The 25,502-nt window shown below is 40.3% G+C and overlaps 2 protein-coding genes and 1 long non-coding RNA gene across 3 annotated transcripts; 1 reads left to right on the forward strand and 2 right to left on the reverse strand.

Annotated features, from left to right (window-relative positions):
• Positions 1-236: 236 nt before the first annotated feature.
• Positions 237-2,045, reverse strand: LOC130169395 (uncharacterized). The gene is made up of 3 exons (XR_008827827.1): positions 1,956-2,045; positions 411-515; positions 237-281 (listed from the first exon to the last, which is right to left on the reverse strand). It is a non-coding gene; the product is annotated as an uncharacterized LOC130169395 (long non-coding RNA).
• Positions 2,015-10,699, forward strand: golph3a (golgi phosphoprotein 3a). The gene is made up of 4 exons (XM_056376106.1): positions 2,015-2,415; positions 3,563-3,694; positions 6,208-6,322; positions 8,011-10,699. Exons 1-4 carry the CDS (start codon positions 2,206-2,208, stop codon positions 8,433-8,435), a joined length of 882 nt encoding a protein of 293 aa, XP_056232081.1. The 5' UTR covers positions 2,015-2,205; the 3' UTR covers positions 8,436-10,699.
• A 913-nt stretch (positions 10,700-11,612) lies between these two features.
• On the reverse strand, positions 11,613-25,044 carry si:dkey-3h3.3 (uncharacterized protein LOC100144568 homolog). Its single transcript, XM_056376105.1, has 5 exons — positions 24,832-25,044; positions 17,385-18,377; positions 16,258-16,475; positions 14,736-14,832; positions 11,613-12,643 (listed from the first exon to the last, which is right to left on the reverse strand). The coding sequence occupies exons 1-4, from the start codon at positions 24,835-24,837 to the stop codon at positions 14,763-14,765; spliced, it is 1,287 nt and encodes a 428-aa protein (XP_056232080.1). The 5' UTR covers positions 24,838-25,044; the 3' UTR covers positions 11,613-12,643; positions 14,736-14,762.
• Positions 25,045-25,502: the final 458 nt, after the last annotated feature.

Here is a 25,502-nt window from a genome sequence, read left to right on the forward strand (position 1 = left end):
CTCATAATGGCGTCTGTATGCCATAATTATGTTTCATATATACATGCAAATGTGTCTGTGCAAACCTCTCACTTATCAGATCCACTATCAGGGGAAGATCCTGGGTTGACAACCAAACCTTTTGTCCGGGTTGGTAGGAAGGAGCATGACACCGCCGGCGATCAGCCAACCTGTTGTATCTGGTAGATGTCCTGAGGAGCACCAGTCCAATGACACTGGCGAATGAGAGCCTGGACAGACGGAACACTGACCTCTCTCTCCAACTCAGGAAACAAGGGTGGCTGGTAACCATAAGCATAGTGAAAGGGGGAGAGACCAGTAGCAGACAAAAGGGAATGTATTGTGAGCATACTCAGTCCAGGCGTCTTGCTCCGAGCACAAACAGAACAGGCAGACACATACTCTCCAACCTCTTTATCCACAGAAGGCCACCAGAAGCGTTGCCTTATGACGAACAGAGTCCAGTGTGTTCCTAGGTGGCAGGAAAAGAGGAAAGTGTGCGCCCAATGGGTGACCTGGGAAAGGTGAGACAGGAGAAGACGCAACCATTTTGGAGGGTATCTGTCCAGAACTTGCGAGTTAGTATTTTATATATATATATTATCACTACGACTGACAGGTAACATAATGGCTTACACACAGACACACACACACACACACACACCAAAACTCATTTAATTGTTGAATAAAAAGCTTCAATATCAGGTTTTTGTCATAGTCCTTATGTGAATTCTAATATTTCACTCCTTGTGTCTGAGACTAAACCATACATTTTTTTTGTTTGTTGCAGAGATAACACCTACACCATTTAGCAACAGAAATGTGTTACTAGTTTTTATTAAATTTTGAATGCACCAGCTTGAAAGATACAGATATAAGTGTCAGAAATGTTACGACCATCCCCAGTCTCCCCTATATCTAGATTCCACCGCTGTCTGTATATCCCTGATTTTTTTGGTTGGTAGCATTCTCCAGGCTCTTTGGGCTGTGGGCGACATGCGGGCTATGATTTTCTTTTAGCTGTCTTCTATAATCACCACCAACAGTTGACACAACTTCATTCTGAAAACCTGTCTCTGTAAACAGGTGGGAACTAAAGGGGTTTGTAAATAAGCACCTTAAATGTTACACCCTACAAAATATATGTATCATAAATATAAAATAATAAAGTGCTGCAAATGATAGTGGGAACAATTATATAATAGCCTTAATTAAGTAATATGAATTAATAATACAATAATAGTAATAAAATAAAATAATAAGATAATTAAAATAATATGACCACTTAAAGGTCACATATAGTATAAAGGTGTCTTTTGAATATAAAGCAGGTCTAGGTTCTATATTAATACTGTGAAAGTATCAAAGTGCTCAGTCCACAGAAAAATACACACAGCCTGTATTCAGAAATTGAGCCCTCAGGACTTCTGTAACTTTGTGATGTCACAACAAAGCAGTCACTGCTTGGCTCACCGAGCTGTTGTTATTAGAGCTCCAGAGTGAAGTGTGAGAGAGGAGATGTAAAACTGCATCAGGATGGTTTTTGGTTCTTAAAACCACATATATATCTTCTTATTGATCAACACTTCAAATATAAAACAGGATAAGAGTAAAATATGGGACCTCTCATACACAACAGCCATTCATATGGTAAATTTATAATTAAATTAACACTAACCAAGATTATTTGAACATGTTGTGTGAACATGTTGAGTCTGAATATCAGGCCCTAATGCTGTCATGTACAATTATCATAAAATTGAGTTTTGTTTTTGCAGTATTTTGATGACTTCTGTTCCAGAGGAATGAAATAGATTCATACAAAACATAAGATAACTTGGTAACATAATACAGATTAGAAGTAGTCTAGTCTACTACTGTAACTATAGTTGTGTAAAGTAGCTGACGTAGCATTCAGTGTAACTTTAAGTTATTACGGTTGTCTCGGCCTCTACCTGCTGGATAACTTCGGTACCACATTTACACACGGCGCCATATTAGATAGACATTATATAGCTGCGGACGAAGTCAAGGAAGGGGAGCAGTTTCACAGATGACACGGGTGCTCGGGCTGCAGTAGTCTGTTTACACGACACTCAGGATAACTGATATATGGTTGACAACAAGTAAGTGAAGCAAACATCTCGGGCAGCGTCGTCCGAGGCGTTCTGTTTTCGTTGTCGTTTAGCTAACTCGCCGGTAGACATGACTTCCTTGACTCAGCGGAGTTCGGGCCTCGTGCAGAGGCGGACCGAAGCCTCGCGCAACGCCGCTGACAAAGACCGTCCGTCCTGCGAGGAGGACCACGAGCCCCGGCGGGGAGACGAGCAGGAAGACGACGACACCGGAGACTCCAAAGAAACACGTCTGACCCTGATGGAAGAGGTGCTGTTGTTAGGACTGAAAGACAGAGAGGTAATGTTAGATAATCCCGTATAATATATATATATTAAGGTATATCTTAACGTTAGACGATGGGACGTTACCAAAGCTAATGTTAGCTTTATTTTCCTAACCGACATAGCTTCAATAAACGTTAGCATCCCTGTTTGCTATGATGCTAGCTGTAACTAACAACAACAACAATGGGCCTCATTGGACTGTTAAACATCTTCAGGAAGAAATTCGTTAATGTTGAGAAGCGAATCTTAACATTAACAGCCATGGTCGGTGAATACGGTGTTGTGCTGTGACAGATGGTGTTTAAACTGTGTTTACACTGTTGAGTCGGATGTAGAGGATATAGAGAAAAAACGATTTATATAGAAGAGTGTAATGCAAACACATGATTAATAATCTGTAAGTATCCATGAGTGTTGAATAATCGGGAACCTATTAATCTGCTGCCTTGGGGTCATTCTCTAATGAGACCTGATCACTGATTAAACCACTGACAGAGAGGTACACTGCCTGTTAAACAGTACTGGCACCCTCTGTAACTTTACACTGTTTACTGTGTTGTTGTTTTTTTTAATCTCTGTGGAGGTAATTAGCCTGTAGTTATGATTTGTTGACATCCATCCAAAAGATAAATCTGTTTCAAGCCCAACTGAAAACCAATATTGACATATTAATCTAAATAAAGTCAAATATAAAACACATTTAAATCAGACAGGTGCACCTAGTTATTTATACAAGTTTTATTATCATTTGAAAGGAGAAACCAAGGTGTGACAAGTGATTTTAAATGATGTGCTTGTGTGTCTGTTACAACAGAAAACATACACCAAGACCAAGACAAATTAACATCATAGATCGATTGAGGTTGACTGTTGCCATGTACAACCTGTTAGTATCAAGGATGAGGCTCCACCTGTTAAGTTTTACAGCTTTCTAAGCTGTTTATGAATGACCATGACTTTTATATTCACTCAATCATCAGACATTGAAGGAGCATTTTTCATGCCAAAACATGTTGCTATAAATTCTTCTGAGGGTGCTGTAAACAGGTGTTGTTTAATATTGTTTAATATTGCATGTTTACTCTGGCCAGGTTGGCCATTAGGAACTCTTCTGTTGTAATTCCATAGTAACTTTTTGGTAAACCCTTTCCATGATGCAGGGCTACACCTCGTTCTGGAATGACTGCATTTCATCGGGGTTGCGAGGGTGCATGCTGATTGAACTGGCCCTGAGAGGACGCCTTCAGCTGGAGGCTTGTGGCATGAGGAGGAAAGGTCTGCTGGCCAGGAAGGTGGGACATGTGTTTCTGCTTTTACTACATAAATTGTTCAGATAAGTTATTTTATTTTCATCACGTGCTGGTGCTCTTTTCTGTCACCACCTTAATTGGGTGGGTCACGAGCATGGGGCTTCAACCCTTTTATAGTTACTATCAAAAAGACCTCTACACACCTTAACCTGTAACTCCACCATATTCCTTCATCACTAAAGTGAAGTGGAAGGTGAAGGGAGCGAGGGAATTTGCTTTGAGGCGAAGTCATTTTCCATTTTTTTTCAGAACACATAAACAGACGATTGATCAACAACACGTCTTGTACTTTAATCAAGCCAAAAAAATTGCCCTGCGGCTTCTCCACTGTGAGGATTTCTACTGAATATCTTTAGCTTTTGTACTGTTGGTTGAACAAAACATGTAAAGATGTCAGCCTGGGCTTCTGGGAAACTGATGTTTTCTCATTTCTTGTTTTATAGACCAAACAATTTATCTCTTTTGTTCTATAAAATGATAATTGACTTCATGGTCTGTAGTGTAGGGATGGGTATCGTTAAGATTTTAATGGTACTACTACTTTTACCGATACTGCAAATCGATTTCTGTATTTAAACTGTACTGTTATCGGTACTTTTTGTTATTTTGTAAGAGAAAAAAAAAATTAACATTGCTTTATTTTATCATGTCAATTCAACCAATTAACATTCTTAAGGAATAAACTTAAGCATTGTTTTGGGCAAATCACTATGTTAGACTGACTTTTGATTGTGCAATAGTTCACCAGTGGCCCCCACATCACTAAACACGCACGCACGCACGCACGCACGCACGCACGCACGCACGCACGCACGCACGCACGCACGCACGCACACACACACACACACACACACACACACACACACACACACACACAGAGCAAACAGCATGGCAGAGGCTGTGCCAGATACAGAACCAGGTGATGTAAAGATAACTCAAGATCACTGGAGTTAAGGACAACTAGTGCAATAAAAAGTTAAAGGCCAATAAGAACTTTATCCAAACACCTGTTCAACAAGCAACAAATTGAAAAGAGATAGAGAGATCATCTATTTCCTCCGCCAACTCCCTGTGTCTTTTATACAACAACATCTTGCTGGTTAATTAATTGCGAACTGTTAGGAAATGCTACAACGAAAGCTGTCTGTATGTGAGTCTAACTGATTATCTTAGTGTACCACGAATCTTAAAACGTGGTAGATTGTTGCAAACTGAGCAACTGGCTGAGACAAACCAGAACAGTCAATTCAGATCCTGTTCTGAATTTATTCTTTTTAAAAAGAAACAGTAATAGTCTCAACTGGATCAATATAAGTATGAATAAGATAAAGGTAAGATCAGCTGGTTAATGTCTGACTTTGGGAGGATGAGCACATCACAGTTCAAATCCCTTCACTCTAAGTCTTGTTTAACCAGTGTTATTTTGTGATCATATTTTTTTGTGGTGCACGGTGAGCTCAGTCACAAACGTGAAGGATTACTACAGAGCTTTTTGATATCTTTTGTCCTTGTAACTGATAAATACTCTCATAATGTCATCAGCTGCTGCCTGAGAATTTACACTGAATAAGTGTAAAATGTGTAGGCCTGAATCTGGGATTATTGATGCCAGCGTGTCATTTACATTTTCTGGAGGAAAATTAAATGTTTAAAATAGTCGATAGATTAATCGTTAGAAAAATAGTCGTTAGTGGCGGCCCTACACACAAAAATACCTAGAGCAATGACAGATGAACGCGTGTTTCTGCCCTTACATGCTAAAGACTTCACCACTTTGAACTCCATTGTCACCAAAGCCCCTTTTCCAATGGTCAAAACCCGCTAACACCTGCTAACATTGGGCTTTTGCCTGCAATGGAAAAGGGTTCAATCGGTGCGCTCTGCTCCCTGCATTTGTGTGTTTCCTCTGTAAGAACAGAACGGCAAACTCAATGTAAGTGGAATAGGGGTCATTTGGCTCTTAATAGCGGGTTTACCTGCGTTTGAAAAACCTGCTTATACTTGCTAATTTTGGTGGAAAAAGGGTATGAGAGCAGAGTCTGTGTGTGTGCTGCACAGTGCTCCAGCATGAGACATAGTGCTGCCCCCGCCCCTCACACACAAAGGTCAGAGCGAGAGATGCATATGAACTTCTGCATTGGAAACAGCAAAAATGCATCAATGCATCACAAAGTCTAAATCACAAACGTGTAGGATAAAATGTGCGTGAAAACCTTTATGTTGCAATAACAAACAGGAAATGTCTTAATTTCTCTTCTTTTAATTTCCCCAGAACTGAGAGCAGAACCGATAACGTCGGAGCTCATCGATACTACGGTCTTTACAAATTTAGCCCCGGGGCCCATTTAATACAGGGTTTCGGTACCCATCCCTTCTGATGTGATGCTGTATCTCAGTCAGTGATGTGAGCAGGGCCTTGATACATTATTTTCAGCAGCTGTTGTCTGATAACCACACATTGTAACTGCCCGTCGTCATTCTGATGAACTCCGCAGGTCATTTGTAAGTCAGATGCTCCAACAGGTGACGTGCTGCTAGACGAAGCCCTGAAACACATCAAAGACACCCAGCCGCCAGAGACGGTGCAGAGCTGGATCGAACTGCTGAGTGGTGAGTTCATCTGCTTTATCGGCTCACAGCCTCGATCTGGTGGTAAAGCTGTGAGGAGATTTATATCAGAACAGATCCACACTGCTTCCTTATGCTTGTACCCAGCTTAACTTTGAGCTTTACATCAAATGTGAATGTGTGAAAATGCAGACTGATTGTGTATGTCTGCAGTCATAGCATGGATAGACTGTGAGTTGTATTTGTGAGAATTGTGCGATTAAAAGTATGAAGGTTTGTTTTGAATCTCATACACAAACCGTTAAACAGCAGCTGATGTGACAATGATCTTTGATTATGCTGACACATCCTGCTTTAGAATGGTAATCTGTGTCAGTGTGCCGTCGGACTTTAAGACCAAATGATACGGGAACTAAAAAACCCTTCTGTTCGCATTTCCCACTGAATCAGAAGAAACATAAAGATTTGTCACATTAGTCAGATAAAGGATTAAAAACATCAGCTTGTTTGAGATGCAGTAAATAAACAGGATTCATACAGTCAGCTTGGACAGGAGACTGCAGCGAAAGCTGAAGATACTGTTTTCTGCAGGTTTCTACTTGTTTAACAGGTGCTTTGATAAATTCCTCTAACTGTTTTTTTTATTCACAAAGGTTATATTGCATGTAGAGTAACAACCAGATCTGGAGTAATATGTTTCACCAGGGGTGGACGATCCGATTTATAATTTGGATGATCTTAGATATTGAACTTTAAAAGTTCAGTCTCTGCTAATCAGCCTGTTATTAACTGTTAAACAGCTAACCTGCTAACTGCAGATGGAGACAGCAGTCCTTGTTCTGCTCTGCAGCCTCGGTGGCTTTGGTGTAGCTCCACATGAACCAGTTCTCCATCTGTGCAGAACAAGAACCACTGTCACCAGCTGCAGGCCAAGACGGTGGAGTTACAGTCTGTCTATGGGACCAGAGACCTGCTGCAGGCAGGGAGACAAGAAGAGGGACGAGCCGGAGCAGAGACTGAATTTTCTAATGAAAACACATATATCACCTCATAAATGAATAAATAACAGCGTTGTCAAAAGGAATACTCCATACGAACTAAGCAGAAAGTGAGATTGGTTGTGACACTTTAGTTTATAAGTTGTTAGTTTAAAAGTTTATAAACCGAAGACAGGATTATGGGTGAAGATTAGCAGCAGGCAGACAAACATCTGAAAGAAGAGTGAAAGTGTCGGAAACATACAAATCATAACTTTCTGTCAGGACTTTCAGAATAAATCAGTGCGCTAACAGGATGCAGGTCATGATTCATGATATTTTTGCCAGATCATCCATCCCTACATTTCACTTCACCCATTGTCGTGTCCTCCTCCGTGACCTCTGCCCTGCTGTCTGCTCTGTGTGGAGGAGCTATGTCCCACCTCAGTCAAACACCAACACAGAGCAGAGACAGACAGCGAGGAGAAGCTGCTGCTCCGTGAACAATCTTACTGATCTCTCCAAGTACAGATAAAATGCTCCCTGCCCTTATGGATTTTGAACCAGCTTCTCTAGTAACTATAGAAAATAATATTTCACATTCACACACTCATATGTGAGTGAAAAGCTCTCACTGTAGAACCCTACTGGTACTACCCTGTTCTTTCTATTTCTATCTATATTAATGCAGATGAGCATGTCACCTGTTTGTGATGCACTAACTGTCTTATGTTCTATCGGTTTGTCTTTTAGGAGAGACGTGGAACCCCCTGAAACTTCATTATCAGCTGAGGAACGTCCGTGAACGGCTGGCCAAAAACCTGGTGGAAAAAGGCGTCCTCACCACTGAGAAGCAGAACTTCCTGCTCTTTGACATGACTACACATCCTCTGACCAACAACAACATCAAGCAGCGTCTCATCAAGAAGGTCCAGGAGGCTGTACTGGACAAGTGGGTGAATGACCCTCATCGAATGGACAAGCGGCTGCTCGCGCTCATCTTCTTAGCCCATTCTTCCGACGTCCTGGAAAATGCCTTTGCCCCGCTGCTAGATGACCAATACGACCTGGCCATGAAGAGAGTGCGGCAGCTGCTGGAACTGGAGCCCGAGGGAGAGAGCATGAAAGCCAACGCCAATGAGCTGTTGTGGGCTGTGGTGGCCGCCTTCACCAAATGAGGCTACCACAAAGAGGACACCAAGCAGTTATGGCATTCAAGTGGCATTGTATGTTGGGGTGGGAATCACAGTATTGACCCCCCAACCTGGTGACTTGACTGACTTACAGTTAACCCCTGCCTGGACTTTTGGAATGGGCTGCCCTCTTTCCTTGTCCCCCCCCCCCCCCCACCTCATCCTCCTTCCCTCCCAGATAACAGTCCTTGTTGATCCTTCATGCCCCCCCCCCCCCCCTCTGTCATTTATGTGTTCACTTTTGCTAAAAAAAATTATAATAATATGGAACTTAGAATGAAATGGTTGGTGATGATGTGGGTGGAGCTGAAATCAAGATATTGATTCATATCCTCTTTTTTTCTATTTGTTAAATCTTTTTATCTTTAACAGTTAGAGGTACAGCGTGTATGGCACAAGTTACTCGAGGTACCATCCTGACACACCTCAGAATACAATAACCAATGTGATGTAGATGTGTACAGATGTGCAGACGTGTACATGTACAGGACAGTGATGCTGACAAGTCTTTACATGGTTATTCTACCAAATTTGAAGTGTAAGGATGTGATCTATTCGTTGACTAGAGGACAGATCCAAGTATGAGTCTAGACCTAGAACTACTCTGTTGATGCCTCGGAACCCATCCCATCCATCCATCACATATACCTGCTCATCCAGGGACAACAACCCGCCCCCCGCCCCCCCCCACCCACACACAGTTCATGTGTAAAACGGGACAAAAAGTCTAAACATGAATGGAAGCTATAAACAGGTCCAGGAAGGTGGAGTTTTGACTTTTGCAGTATGACTTTTATTATTGGTTAATTAGACTCATCTCCATTTGTTGTTTAAAATGAGTAGAACTGGTGAACATTATGAGACACACAAACATATACAGTTGATAGTTATGATGGTGGAAAGAAAAATGAATGATACTAAATATACAATCTACAGTATGAAACCCCTGGGAATCTAGCACTAGCATGAGACTCAAAGGCAAACTACTCTGCTCCTCCCCTCCCTCCCTCTCTCCCTAACTCTCCCTCCCTAACTCTCCCTGCTCCGTTAGGCCCCGCCCAGTCCTCCACCTACATTCTGGTCACGTTCGCTGTTTCAGCTGATGCAGGAATCAGGACCTAGCCAGCCTGTGAGTCAGACCCAGTGACATCTTCCAGCAGCTAATGCTAGCTTTGGCATTCTCTGATTGGTTAGAAAGAAGAGGCTTGCTCAGAACACTTTAGGAGGGAATATGTCGGCGCTGCTGCCAGGCTGTTCAATGAGTCTGCAGCACCTCAACACACTAACATAGTTTTTGGAGCAAATTTCAACTAAAATTATAATTTTTGAAGTAATTCTTGAACATACTATAGCTTTAATGAAACTTTCTGACATAATGAATTGAAAACAGGTCATACCGTCTCAAAAATCCTCTGACTTTTTATTCATAGTGAAACATTTTGATGTAGGACCCAGGCTTGGATTGTATCACTTCTAGATACACTGTCTAAATGTGCTCATATAAACCAGGTTAGCCTGTAATATCTGTCTGATTTGCAGTAACATCAGCTGACACAATGTTAACTGACTCTGACAAGGGGAAAATGCATCTTTGTGTGCTTGGCTGTTGAGGATTAAACTGAAATATTTTAGCAGCGGGAACAAACTCAGGAAAGCAGAGCCAATCGATGCCAGCTACCTTTGTTAGCAAAATTCAAATAGACAGACAAAGTTTTCACCTTCTCAAAATAAACCCACTATATCTACTGAACTTTGAAAGAATCCAAAAGTGTGATCAGAAGAATCAGAAGACGGGCTCACATTCCAGATGTTGATGTATATACTTGTGTATTTGTATCAGGCACAAATTCACACTGTCACTTTTCCAGAACCGTGGATCAGCTGCACTGTCTTTCACTTGTTGGACATTGTGCTCAAACATTCAACAAAGCCTTGTCACAACAAACGTTGCTCTTAATTTCATATTGCCTCAATTTTTTGAATTTTATTTTCACATTTGTTCAACTGTTCTTTGCTTTAACACAGATTTTTGCTAACGAAGCTCATGGATCTTGTGAAAGACTTTGCTGAGTGGAGATCGCCTCCTTCGGGGTGCTGTATGTAGCAGAGAGCTGAGAGTGATTAGACAGAGACTGTGGGGGAAGAGGAGAGGTGGGCAACAGGTTTATGCGTCTGAGAATCACCTCGTATTGTGGATTGAATATGAGAGATTATATGTTATCTAAATAAAGGGACCTCTAATCTGTGTACTTTCTTTGACCCTAGAAAATAAACCAAGAGCTTGGAAGTGCCTCATCATACAACTGATTTTAATATTTATTTGAAACTCATGGACCTTGAACACAACATTTTTGTCCCATGTGAAGCCTCGGGTCAGTTAATTGATGTATGAGGGCATAAATCACAGTCTGTGTGTTTCCTGTAGTTCACCAGTTGGACACATGAACTATATTGTGGATTGCAAATCAACCACTGCTCACCCTGGCACATGAGGTGATGAGTTTTCCGCAACTCCAGACTTTGTTTCAGTTTCTCTCTTTTATAACATGTTAAACCTCTATGGATATAAATGGATATTTTTTTTTCAAACTGACCATTAATTTAATGATGGCTCTAAAACACGAGATAAGTGACTGCGTGTTCACCAGCTTCACTCTGACACAACCATTTAAATGGAGTTCATCATTGAGTGGTTCTCAACCTTTTTAGCCACATGATGTTACTTTGCGTTAGCCCACCTTCACATATCTGACATTGGTCTCATCTTGAGCTGGCAGACTTTCCACTACATATTCAGACACTGTACAGTAGCTGGTTAACATTTAGCATCTGCCGCTGTGCTGTGCCACGCTCAGTCTGCTGCTCCGACTTCTCCCTCCCAGATTCTCACACACTCATTTCACTCACTCACTCAAATCTGTTGCATAAGGACATTATAACATTGGTGTGGGAGATTTGATAGAAAAGTCATATTCAAAAGTATTTATTATTTATTTATTTGAAAAACATCCCGCTACCCTCAAAATAATCTCACGCCCGCCGGGTTGAGAACCACTGAATTAAGGGTGAGAGCAGTGAGTTTCAGTTTATGCTGTGTGTCTGGAGGGTCAAGCACCTGCTTCACTGTGGACTCAATAACTAGCTCTGATCAACAAAATCTGCTCAGATTTGTCTGTGAATTTAATTACAAAATACAAAATTAAACCTAAATAACTTCACATGGAAGAATACACAGGTGAAGCCCATGAGATCTCAGTCACTCTCAGGGTCCTGGCTCTTATATAATTACTGAGGATACAACAAATACAGGAATATATGATTACAAGTGGTTTCCCTATTTTTTTGTGAACAATTTTTATGGCGTGTTGACAGAATGAATATCAGCAGGAGAAAATTTTTAAAGAAAAGAGCATGTATGCATATACATATATGCTTCTGAATTAAATAAACTTAGAACTTATTCATGGTATATTGTAGCCATCTATAAAATTAACAACTGTACAAATGAAGATAATATACAAGCATACTTGACATATACCTTAACTTGTAGCATAAATACAGGTTAATATATACCTCCATTGTCTTAATTCATATCCTTATGTTCGTATGTGCCAATCCTGTTCATATACACCCACATGCACATGCCTGCACATACATATAAACATATACACAACTAAATGTCAACAATTAAGAATAATCACCCCTGATTTCCCTCCCTAGTGAGTGATCAACAAATCTGCAGTGTTTTCATGACAATGTGTGGTGGCGGTTTCCACCGTACAACCAGGATTTTCTTTGTAGCAGTTAGGCCAGACAGCCATATCCTTTTTTTTTAGTAGACAGACATGGGGACCTTGGGGCACTCCCTGAACCTTGTGGACAGAATTAACATAGAGGAGATGGAGCAGATTTAAGCAGATGTCTGATTTTAGGTGTTAAGTAGGTTCTGTGCACAAATCTTAGAGGAATAGTTTGGTGGTTAGGATTTTTTGATGTGTATCTGATGTTCTTTCAGATAGTTTCCCAAGCTACTTCAGTAGAACTGTAGTCATTTTACCAGGTCGCTTGTAATGGGAATACATTGTAGATACAGTCCCACTGGTCCTGCTGGTGTTATACAGTTGCCCTGTGAGCTCATGCTTAGAGAGTTCAGAAGTCCATGGAACCCCTAATGCTGTTAAGGTAGACCGAAGCTGCAAGTATATATATAATATAATATAATATAATATATATATATATATATATATATATATATATATATAGAGAGAGAGAGAGAGAAATAACAGGTAAGTTATACTATAGCTGTAATTCTTGAATTAATACAATATCAATATTTTTGCTATCTATAAACTCCTCTCTTGGTTATCCTGTTCAAACCCTGCACATTCCCTGTCAAAACAGAAAGACTAGTCATTAGTGTCAAAGGGAAATATAAGACATTTAACAATAGTCAAAAAATGTGGTCAGTTCAATTCTGAGGGGGAAACTGAAATGCCGGAGTTGGAAGTTCTGTCTGCAAAGTTCAGATCTCTCCCTGTAGTGTTTCAGTGAAAGACGCCGATGTCTCACTGACAGTGGTCTGAATAATCTCAGCAATGTCTTCAGGTTTCATCCCAGCACCGCCTGAACGCGACATTGTGCTCAGCAAACAATTAACACGCGGACGCAGTGTTTGCTGAGAGGGGAATCAATCTCAGGATCGGTTGTTAATACAAAAAATAACACTAATAATAAATTATAATGTATAAATAAATATATCAAATATTTAAAACATACATCATTCAAATACTTATGACTATTGATGTGTAATCACTAATATAAATAAATTAAAAGGGAATAGAGAAAAATTATATAAAGAACCTAAAGGAAAATTTGGGCAGGGAGGGAGGTAAGGTGGGGGGATGGGGAGGGGTAATCTATGAAAGAGGTCCATTTATGAAAACATTTTGCTGCGGTGCCTTTCACAGAATATATTATCTTTTCCTACTTAATAAAATACATGACATCCTTAAGCCACAGAGAAATAGAGCCTTAGGAGATTTCCATAAAAGTAAAATACGTCGTCTTGCCAAAAGAAAGGTAAAGGGTCCCGGCTCTTTCTACACATCATGCTTTCACCACAACCACTGTTTAGCTGCCGTGCATGGACAAAGTACAAATCAGTATTCTTGAAAACGAGACTGTAACTGCTGTCAGAGGCACCTCGACTGCTGAACCCAGACTAAACAACCAAGTCAATTTTTCTATCAAATATTTTGAATTTTCAATTTCAAATGTAAGTATTTTTCTGTTAGTGAGCAGTGCAGAAACTCAACATGGTGATTACATTATGTGCATATACAGGCTGTTGGTACAGGTACATCTCCTTTAAATGTCTAAGTGAAAGTAATTCATAGATGGGAAGGGTTTAGTCCTGTGAGCCAAATCAATGGACCTGCAGAGTATTTTATTTTGAAGTTCTACAGCACACGTCAATGTCCATGTGTCCGACTGTGCAGAGCTGGACTGAGGGAATGCTGAAGGAAGCCTCAAGTAACAATGACACTAAGAACCAGAATCTCTGATTGGCTGCCATGCTCCCAGACCTGCTCCTCCTCCTGTCAGAGGGCAGGTGAGAGACGGAGATGAAAACATGTCATGCTCCAACTTTCCTGACCGTGACAGACAAAACATGATAAACCTCGTTCCTGAAGCACTTAAGTTTAGTTTCTGATACATAGCTGGAGACAGGAGGAGAGAACCCGGGTGGGCGACTTGATGCAGTGAGTGGAGCAACTGTGGAAACTCAGCTGAGCTCACCTGGGTTTCAGGTAAGGTGTACATGCTCCTCTTATCATACAGTGGTAATTAAACCCCCCAGACCTGACAACAAATCATTTTACCAGTTCTACATGAGCTGTGAATATTGGATACACAAGCTACTACAAATGCAAAATAGACACTATATATCAAGATAACCCAGTTAGCATCACCAGCAAAATAAGTTGTTTACACATCATGAAGTTTAACATTCAAAAGGTCAATAGGAATCGATTGTTCATTTACAAATATAAACTTTTCTATATTTTGTGAAAATAAATATAAAAGAACAAGTCAATAAAAAATAATCCAAGAAGAATGAGGAATGATAGTAGAAAACAGGTGAGACTATGGTTGACTAACGTGTGATTATTTATGACGTATCAAATTACATTAATGAATCAATCTGTGTCATAATCTCTAACATCTAATTTTAATTTTACAATCAGAGACGATGTTTGTAAAGATAATAGTGTAACTTCATACATCATCGTAGTACATTTATTTGTTGACTCATTCGATTCCCTTGACTTTCAGTTCGTCCTGAACTCGGCTCAGATAACCAGGGTCTGGATATCCGTAGCTGCAAACACAATGACAGAGATTAAGTGACTTCATATGGACAGGTTTATAGTCAGTACTCATACAGTCGAGTCCAGTCTCCTCCTGTGAACCCAGATGAGACTTCGGTACTGGGGATTATATTTAGGACACATGAATATGTTTCTCTTATAAATATGTAGATGTTAAAAACTAATCACTGCATGAGGAAATAAAGGAAATATTTTTTTGGCAGCAGGATATGAAATGTCACACGGCCTGCTCAGTGCAACAGCATGTTCCTGCAATACTGCAACGATTTCATTTCTAGGACCTTAGATCGTAGATGTTATTTACTACTTATTGTCTAAGTACTCCACCCAAATACTTTCTGTCTTATGGTCGCTAAGAGTTGCATGCTGGGTAGTTTGCGCATTTAGCACAGTTAGACAATTATCAGATAAAATAAAGGTTGAATCATATGCTATGGCCTTTGCAGTCACTAGATCTTGATCAGATATTGACGTGACCCTTCAATACTCATTATTCATTACTCACAACATTAACGCTGTCATGCTTCGCCTTGGCACTAGGTCATGTTTTAGTTTTTTCTCACTTTTTCAGTTCTGTTTCCTGTTTTATTTTGGTGTGCAACTCTCCTCTCATTTCAGATCCACTTCCTGCCCTTGTGTGTTTCCCGCCTTTGTGATTGTCTGCCCCGCCCTGATGTGTTGCACCTGTGTCTCATTGTCTCATTGTCTCCCCTCCCTGTTGAGTATATGGTCTGTTTGCTTTCTCCCCTCTGTGCCAGCTCGTCTTGTTCCCTGGTGACCGGCCGCGTACCAGCAATTACTGTGTTTCCTTAATGAGCGCTTAGTGTTTTTTACCCAGTTCCTGTCTTTGACCCTGCTTTGGCCCACCGATTTTGTACCTTTGCCTTCGTTGATTGAACTCCCATTTACCGAACCTGTTTTGTATTAAAGGACCTGATTTTTGGAAACCTGACAGTGTTTGAGTTGTTTGTTTGGGTCTTTTCCTGGTGTGTCTGAAAACCTGACAAATACAGATTTCCCTGCTGCTATAATTTAGTAGTTTAATGTTGCTAATATAAAATCGGGCAATATTACGTTCCTGCAGCCGCCTACAGAAGGCTGCAGTACAGGACCACGGTTGTATATTATTAATAATAATATATAATTGTATTATTATAAATGTGGTAGATTAGTTGACTACTCTTAATATATTCATAAGAGTTGTCATACTCGCTCTTTGATTGTTATCCAAATGCAGTCTTGTCATCCACTTCCTTAGGTGGCAGTGTTGCTAAAAACTAGGGTCCTCCTGAAACTGCAGCCTGTGGTTCTGCAGGAACACTCTACTCGCTCATTGGCTTATCTGACTAATGGTTGCATTACATGAAAGGCACAACAATGGGGTAATGTAATGTTGCCAGAGAAAGAGTCCTTACTGAGTTGGTCCTCCGTGTGTGGAGGTTTTATGGTGAATATCATTCCATGTGACTGTGTTGTTCCTGCCGCTGGTGGAGGACTGACCAACAGTGAAGATGAGCTTCTGATCAAAGGCTCGTCTCAGCAGTTTGACGATCATCCTGCCCTCCGAGGAGTCTGGGAGATAAGCTGTACGGGACACACCTTCATACGGCTGACCAGGGTTAGGATGCGCCTCCTGCAAACACATAGTCAAGCTTTCTCTGCTTTATGATGTTCTGCCAGCTGGAAGTTATGATTCTGGGACCGGAGACTAGACAACAATAGCTTTTTACAAGCTGCAACAGCTGTGTGTGTGTGTGTCAGCATTTTGTCATTTTAACAACATTTTCTTTGTCTTCAATGAGCTTTTAAAAAATCTCAAATGTGCGCTGACAAAAATCTTTTGTTGCTTCTTTGTTTGAATAAAAAGTTTTAAATGACGATATATTTGATATCTGATTACAAGCTCAGCAGCTATTTAGAGTAGAATCATCAATTAGCTTGGAATATGGATAGGAGACCCCAGTGTCAAGTTTCAACTTGTAAAATAGATAGATAATCAGACGTAAACAGATGTATAATTTATTGACCAATCCTCACAGTCAGTTGTCATCATGTGAACTGAGAGTCATCCTTTACATTTCCCACTCATGATGGGGTGGTATGTGGGTGGAGATGGTTATAGAGCCAAAGGAGTGGCATAGAAATAAATAAATCTGTAACCTAGTAAGAAAATAAATGTGGAAATATAAAGAGAAATATATAAGTGAATAAAGCTGGGCAGGAGAGCTCACCCAAAGTCAGTTGATTGACAGCTTGGTCCCTCAAGGAATAGCAAAAGCAATAGGGTAAAAGCAAAAACATTGGGGAAAAACAAAAGCAAAGGTAATATGTAAAAGAAAAAACAGTAGGGAAAAGCATTTTTTGATTCTTATATATATTTTTGATTTACTTATTTAATTCCTTTATTTATTCCTCTTTATATTTCCATTATTTTCTCATTCTTTTACAAATGTATTCTTTTTTATGGCTCCTATGACTTCATAGATGGTAACCTCAAAAATGTGGAAGTGTAAATTGTTCAGAGTTGTACCTGTAGCCTTACCTTTTGGATGCCACTTGGAATGTAGTACTGGATGATTATTGTTCCATATTTCTTGTATCCAGGCAGAGATGAAGAGTTTTTGGTGACAGTCATGGTGCCTCCCTCTGGCTGTGTCCCTGTCAACGTGCCATATAACTGTCCACAGGTCGGGCACACAGGCTTGTAGTGGAAAGCTCTTTTCAGACAGTCTCTGCAGAAGGAGTGTTTGCACCGCAGAGTCTCCTTTTCTCTTGTGACTATTTGTTCCATACAGATTAGACATGGTTCATCCTCAGGATCTTTGCTGTGTGTAGGTTGAGGACCTGAGGTTCTGCTGCTTGCTGCACCTTTGCTCACTGGACTCTTGCTTGGACTTGGTGTATTTTTTAAAAGGAACTCTTTCAATTGAGCAATGTGCATAAAAGGCCCGCTCACTTTTGCTTCATCTTTGTTGAAGCTGGGTGTAATGAGGAGTTGTGGAAATCTCCTCTGCAGGTCTTTGTGGCTTTGTGAACTCACAGGGACCAATGTGGCCTCCAAGTCAGAGGCTGTTCTCTGGTAGAATGTGATGAACCTCTGTCTGACATAGTCAGCATGAACAGGCTGTACGGAGGTATGCTGCGGTCTAAAAGTCACCTGCACTGTGACACCGGGGTTACTGTGTGCTGTTCTGAGGTCAGGCTGTATTTCAATGACAAAATTGTTCCCTTGAATTTTGTCAAGTTCTTTTGCACATTTTTGCTGAATGTAGCTCATGACTACCGAGGACACGACCACTGATTTCACACTGGCTGGAGCAGGATCTTGCTGAAGGGTTCGTCCAGGTGTTGCAGGACTGAGGTGATGTTTCATTGCTGACAGTTTGTTTGAAAGACGCTCCACTTCCTCGTAGCTTCCTCTCACGATGTAGGAGGAACTTTTTCTCTCAGGACTGTAAGGCTGAAGAATCTTTATTAATCTGCCCTTGTCTTTGTAACCGGCTCCATCAATGACGGCAGTGACGTCTGTGATGAACTGCAAAAAGACATGACAGGTAACGTTAGCTATTAGCTACATACCTCCATCTCAATGCAGTGTGAAGGTGATGCAGTAATGTGTTACTGGGCACTGTATTCATTACAACAGGGCTGAAAGGATTACTCCAGAACAATCACAATTACTCTAGATTCAAATTAAATTAATAATCTGTAACTCTTTCACATTAAAATGTTGTTGTTTTCTTAAATTATCCCAAATATCTCCATCAATTCTAAAACCAGAGAAAACTGTGATTTTAATCATCGTAATGTTACATTTTATTTAGTCATCTGTCAGTGACATCATATCCTCTATGTACATGTGTCATTGTGTTTGTCTGCCAGAAGCTAAAAATGTACTTTTATCTAGTTTTAAGCCACATACACTTTTTACACCTTGGTGGTTTTCAGCTCTATATTTGAACCAGATGAAGGATTTTAGTCGTCGGACGTCTGGATCTGAAGTTATCAGAGAAACAAGCTGAGGAAATGTTAGACAGCTCAGCTCCCAGCTGCTGCAGACGTCCTGATTTTCAAACTGCATTATTCATTCACCAGTTTTAATCCCCTGGTCTGTTTGTTATGGAGAGGAGGATCATTGTGGATAATTCAGCTGCTGGTAAAAACCATAGACTGTAAATAAAGATGTCATGTGTCTGCCGAAGAGTGTCGGGTGGAATCGCTGATTTTTTGTGTTATACTAACGTAGGTAGATGTTTCATGAGCTGTTGCAGCTGTTTAATCATAAACCAACGTATGCTTTGTGTGTTAGCCGAAGCTAACGTTAGATAGCACTGGGTGTAAGCGACATCAGCTATGCTAGTAGACAGTGTAGCTAACTTTATGATTACACATAATGTTGTCTTGTATGTAATCTGTGCAGCCTGTATGTCTGCACTGTAGTTGTGAGTAGATGTGGCTTGATAGTATTTATCTTATGTCTGTCATGGCTGCGAACGGGACTTTGTGTTTTGGGTTTTTTAGTTGTGAGAGACTCCACAACTTCCAAACCTTTAAAACAGGGATTGATGAGACCACCACCCCCCCGCTCCACCTCCACCACTTCGTCAGTTTGTCTCCCACCCGTTGAGCGCAGCTTCATGTGATAGAAACGTAGCTTAGCTCTTCAAACCTCGGAAAATCAGGTCGTTGGCGACGCGTTTACAAACGTACAAAGTTTTTAAGAAGTTGTAATGAAGGTGTAATTGCTTAGACCACTGTTACTCATATAAATGCATCCTTCTCTATGTGTAGCTCGCTTTACATACTACACGCTTTGTGTAGCATACAAAGAGATGCTAAATAAAACGACTTCATTGTTTGTGCTGTAAGTGTAAGGAAAAGGCATGTATCATTTTAAAGATTTTATTCAAAAAAGTCAGAACAGATTGTGCATATAAATAATAAAATACAAATTTAAATATTTACACAAGTATAAAGAGAAAAAAATATTACTTGGTATTGTTACATCCTCCTGGGAAAAAGGACAGCAAATTACTTGATGTATAGAGTGATAAAGCACAGATTATTGCCTGTCAGTGCTATTGCAGTTTACTCTACTATGAAACCTTGATACTGTCCATGTGGATCTGGTCCTAGTCACATATTTTTCCAGACACAGCAACAAGGGATAACAACTGTAACCGTGTCCTAGTGCTCTGTTGTTGTTACACATCAAACTGTCTGTAAACTGCATAGCTGAACTTCTGGTTCATCTCCCCTGGATCTGGATAATCAGCCACTGCCCAGGTGCCATTCCAGATGTGTCTGGCAATGTGCAGGACCCCCTTCTGCAAAATACAATACCAGTCAAAAGTTTGGACACACTTTCCCGAACCTTTGACTGGTACTGTATATGATTCCATGTGTGGCAGCATGGAAGTGCAGGAGTGATGTTGTGGTGTCCTTTACATTTCTGGCTGATGCAGCAGGTAGGATGACCTGTTACCGGAGGTCCTGGTTGAGGAGAATCTGCTGATGTCATTTGTAACATATGAAACATCAGTCTTGGGTCACAGAGCTCAGACAGAGCTCCAGCAGGTGATGCGACTGTTCCAAGTCCAGCTCTCAAATTCTGGTCTGTGCAGCAACAGATAACAAACACAATTAGATATTGTTATAGAACAGAGCTTTATTGAATTTTGTATTAGTGGTGCTGGTCAGAAAAAACAGAAATAATTTGCTATTATAGATACCTGCTCATCTGCACCTGTTCTCCCTTTCCCATGACCTCCTCTGCCTCACCCCCCCCCCCCCCCCCCCCCCCCCCCCCTCACCTGAGCCTGGCCTGTGTAATATGAGGCGAAATCAGAGCTAGCAATGCGTTTATCCTGGAAGCTCTAACATGCAAAACAATGTAATATGTGAAAAAACGTCAGTGTAGCTACATAGGTGCTACAGTTTTTTCATAGACATGCAACAGAAAATTCTAGATAACAGTTCAAAAGAAACATTAGCTGTACTAGTAATATAGCTAGCTTAGCATTAGTAGTGTAGCTAACTTTGTTGGTGTTTCTAGCTTTGTCTGATAAACAACCTTACTGCAGGTGGCTACTAGCTAGCCAGCGATAAGTTATTGCATGTAACTGTATTTCCAACAATAAATCACCCAGCTTGACAGCTTTGAGTACGAGCGAGTCATTACATTCATTATGGTAATCTTATGTTTTCTTACTTGTGAATGAGCCATTCCTTATTGGGATATCACAACGACAATCCCTGCTCCGCTCTCTCTCTCTCTCTCTCGTCCACTCGGGCAGTGCTTTAGGGGAGTGGCCGTGGAGGGATGTCTGAAGGGACGGGGTACGTACACCAGCTTTAATGTGAAACTGCTTCATCCAGTGTTTTTAACAGTGGAATCACCGAGTCTGTTTGATTTCCTGAACCACTGGCACTGAAGGAATCCAAACCAGAAGCTTATGGTAATGTCGGTGAAGACAAGAACTTGCATGATCCCACACGATTTCATGACGTCATCCAACACTGTCTTTTGTTATTGTTTTGAAAGAGAGACCCATAGAGGCAGAAGTTAAAAGACTGTGTGTTTAAAAAGGGGTCAAACTCTCTGCGTCAAAGATTTGGAACAGGGAATTATATACACAGGGCTGTCCCCCTGTCAATGACTTGATGCATCATTGGAGAAGACCCTTAGCTGACTCACATCTCAAGACATTTTCTTTCTTCACAGTAAACAGAACAATGCAGGGACAGTGTGACAGGCTGTAAACTAGCAGGGGAGCGGAGCTATGACCAAGACAGCAACTTTTACTTTTTCCGACTGTGATGAAATCTGATGCATTCACATGCCAGATGGACTAAGACATTGAAATGGTCCTGAGGTAAAACATGGAGTTGCAGCAGCTGATCTAAAAATAAAGACAACTTGGAAGGGGCGAAAGCAAAATGAGGAGATGAGCAGTAAAAATGGAAGCAATTTAATTTGAAAGTGGCTTGCACCAGTGTTGGAGAGCTGGTCGACACCAAACAGTCCAAATACTGTGGCAAGAAAAATTATGTGAACCTTTTGGAATGTCATGGTTTTCTGAATAAATTTGTCATAAAATCTGATCTTCATCCAAGTCAAGGGTATTGACAAATATAATGTGTCTAAAATAATAACAAGAAAAAATCTGATCTTTCATGTCTTTATTGAACACACTCATTCAACATTCAAAATGGCAGTGGAAATAGTAAGTGAACCCTTAGAATTAATAACTGGTTGACCCCCCCTTAGCAGCAATAACCTCAACCAGGCGTTTCCTGTAGCTCTGGATCAGAACTGCACATCGTTGGAGGAATATTTTGTCCCGTTCTTCCTGGCAGAACTGCTTAAGCTCTGCCATATTCTTTGGACATCTCATGTGTATGACTCTCTTCAAGATATAGCATTTCTATTGGGTTGAGGTCTGGGCTCTGACTTGTTTTTCTGAAACCATTCTGTTGTGAACTTGCTCCGGTGTTTTGGGTCGTTGTCCTGTTGCATCACCCACTTTCTAGAGAGTTTCAGCTGATGTACAGACATTCTCAGATGATCCTGAAGAATTCTCTGATAAACTTGGGAATTCATCTTCCCCTCAATGATTGCAAGCTGACCAGGCCCTGATGCAGCAGAGCGGGCCCAAATCATGAGGTTTCCTCCACCATACTTTACGGTTGGGATGATGTTTTCATGACGATATGCCACGCCCTTTCTACGCCAGATGTAGTGCTGGGTGTTTTTTCCAAATAGTTCAATCTTAGTTTCATCAGTCCACAAAACATTTTGCCAATGCCGCTGTGGAGTGTCAATGTGCTCTTTTGCAAACTTCAGGCGTGCAGCAATGTTCTTTTTAGTAAGCAGTGGCTTCCTTCGTGGTGTCCTGCCGTAGATACCCTGCTTGTTCAATGTTTTACGTATTGTAGACTCATGAACAGAGATGTTCCATGAGCCAGTTCCAATGATGCCTTCAAATCTTTGGCTGTCATTCGGGGTTGTTTCTTTACCTCATTGATGAGTCTTCGTTGTGCTCTTGGTGTCATTTTGACTGGGCGTCCACTTCTTGGTAGAGTAGCAACAGTCCCACAGTGTCTCCATTTGTAGATTGTTTGCCTAACTGTAGACTGGTGAATTTCTAAAGTCTTTGAAATCACTTTGTAACCCTTGCCATCTTTATGTAAATCAACAATTCTTGATCGTAGATCCTCTGAAAGCTCTTTTTGGCGAGGCATGGCTCACATAAACGTGTTCTTCTTTTGCAAAACAAACTCCAAAAGTTTGGGGGGTTTTTATCAGTCAAAGTAGCTTTAGGCCACACCCCCAAACTCATTGTCTTAACGAGACTCCAGGTATGCTAAAACCTGACACCAATTAGCTTTTTTGAGGTCATTAATTCAAGGGTTCACATACTTTTTCCGCTAGCACTATGAGGATTTTTTGGTTATTCTCAATAAAGACATGAAAGATCTTTTTTTTTTGTGGTATTATTTAAGACACATTATATTTGTCAATATCCTTGACTTTGATGAATATCGGATCACATTTTATGACAAATTTACTCAGAAAACCATGTTATTCCAAAAGGTTCACATACTTTTTCTTGCCACTGTAGAGCCACAACCCCAGCTAATCATCAGAAAAGTAGCCCAATATTTTATACACATTCAGGAAGTTTTTTTTGGCCCAACATGTATGAAATTTTTGTTTTATTAAAATAATACATTGCTTGGTTAGAAACACGCCTGCCCCCAGACATTAGTCAGTCTGGATTTCATCTTGAGGTGCTTATATGTTTTTAATTCAAAGTGATCATGAAATTGAAAGTGTAAATTTCAACAGGAGGAAACAAATGGACTGTTTGTTCTTAGCATGATTACAGTATGCAAAGAATACATATGAAATATCCAGTCATGGCTAAATAAAAACTTTGTTAATGTTACTCTCACGTTAGACTCAATATCTTACTTTCGAAAAGATGTTTATTCAGAAAGAATACATGAGAAATAAAAGGCATTAGTTGGCTCGGTGGCTGTACGGGACTAATGAAGATAACATGTTGTAAACAGCTGGACTGAATGATTACAATAAACTCAATAAAACAAACGACACAGATATCTCTCAGGTTGGAGGGGTATGAACTGTCTATTAAGAGTGTAGAAAAAAATCCACAACCATGCTTTCTTTCCCTCAGCATGAAGGTTTACTGTCGACATGGCAACAGGTGCCGAACTTTTGAAAAAAAAAGAAAAAACAACCGCTCAAAGATGACTGTGTGCTCTTACTTTGAAAAGAGGAAATTACTTCCCCGCGGACGCTCACGGGATTTTCGGAAGTAGTCCAGCGAAATAGAAAAATGTTTTCACAAATAACAGTTTGAAAGTTGTAAGTGCTTTTCTCTTATTTGTAAATACATTCAATGTATCCACCGATATGTGTTTTATTTGTGGAATTTGTTTGAATTTTTGCAAATCGGTTTTATAGTTGAGATCTGTTTTGTGAGTATTTTTTGTATATCTGGAAGGTGATTTATTTTTAAAGATTACACATTTACAAACTGATCGATCTGTTGACACAAATAATTACGGGACTAATCTCATCTAATACATGATGGACAACATCAAAAAGTACCAAAGTGACAGCGGAAGTCGGGTGTAGGCATTTGAATCGACGCGCTTTTATTTTGAAGGCTAGACGCCCAAAGCGGAAATCTATTTAATAGTTATCTGGCCAACGCAACGCAACGCAACGCACCTCTTTCTGCGAAAAATCAAACGTTACAGTAGTTCACAGAACTGCTTCAGTGTCTGAATCAAACAGAGATAGGTCCCAACCCACGTCTCATCCAGAGAAACACCAGCTGCAGTTTAACAGGTTAACTGGGTAAAAAAAAAACAGCGACTGTAAACTCTACCCGCCCTCACAGCTCTCCTTCCTTCAGCCTGTTCAACTCTTTTAAACGTAAATAGATGAAACCCACCTCCATGACGCAGAGTTCTCTCCTTCCACCTGCAGCGATACTTTCCAGCTTCTCAGGACTCACTGAAGACCTGTCTGGTTTCACTTTCAACTTCTGGGTGTCCGGTGTCTTCAGGGTTCATCACGTGTCTTCTAGCGACCCCTTGCGGCAATCAAGGAAACAGCAGCCAACATGGAAAACACTGTAGGCCACATTCCAAACCCACGGTTCTGCACAGTGGTTGAAACTAGCTAATGTACTGAAGAATTTACTTTCCATTTCAGGACACTTTATATTTCTGTGACAGTTTCCTGTCTCTGGTTTTGAAAACATGAAGTTAAGGCGATTCAAAGTGCTTTACAGAGGCATGGAAATACATTAAAAATAAAACATTAAGATGATATTAAATTAGCATTTTAAAACGATTAAAAGAAATTTGAATAAATAAAAAGAAATATTCAAACAAATAAGATAGGGTTGGAAACTTAGGACACACTTTTAAAAGGGGTGCTGTAGTGATAAAAAAAACATTAACAACAAGCAAATGCATAAGGTTAAAAAAGATGTCATGTATGTGATTCATTATGGAATGCCATCTCAATCAATATTAATTAAAAAAAACTCAGGTATGAAATAAATCCTGAAATAAATAGATTAGGTAATACAGCATAATATAAATATATATGAGTAAA

This window comes from Seriola aureovittata, chromosome 5, assembly GCF_021018895.1.
Source record: "Seriola aureovittata isolate HTS-2021-v1 ecotype China chromosome 5, ASM2101889v1, whole genome shotgun sequence".
Taxonomy (NCBI): domain Eukaryota; kingdom Metazoa; phylum Chordata; class Actinopteri; order Carangiformes; family Carangidae; genus Seriola; species Seriola aureovittata.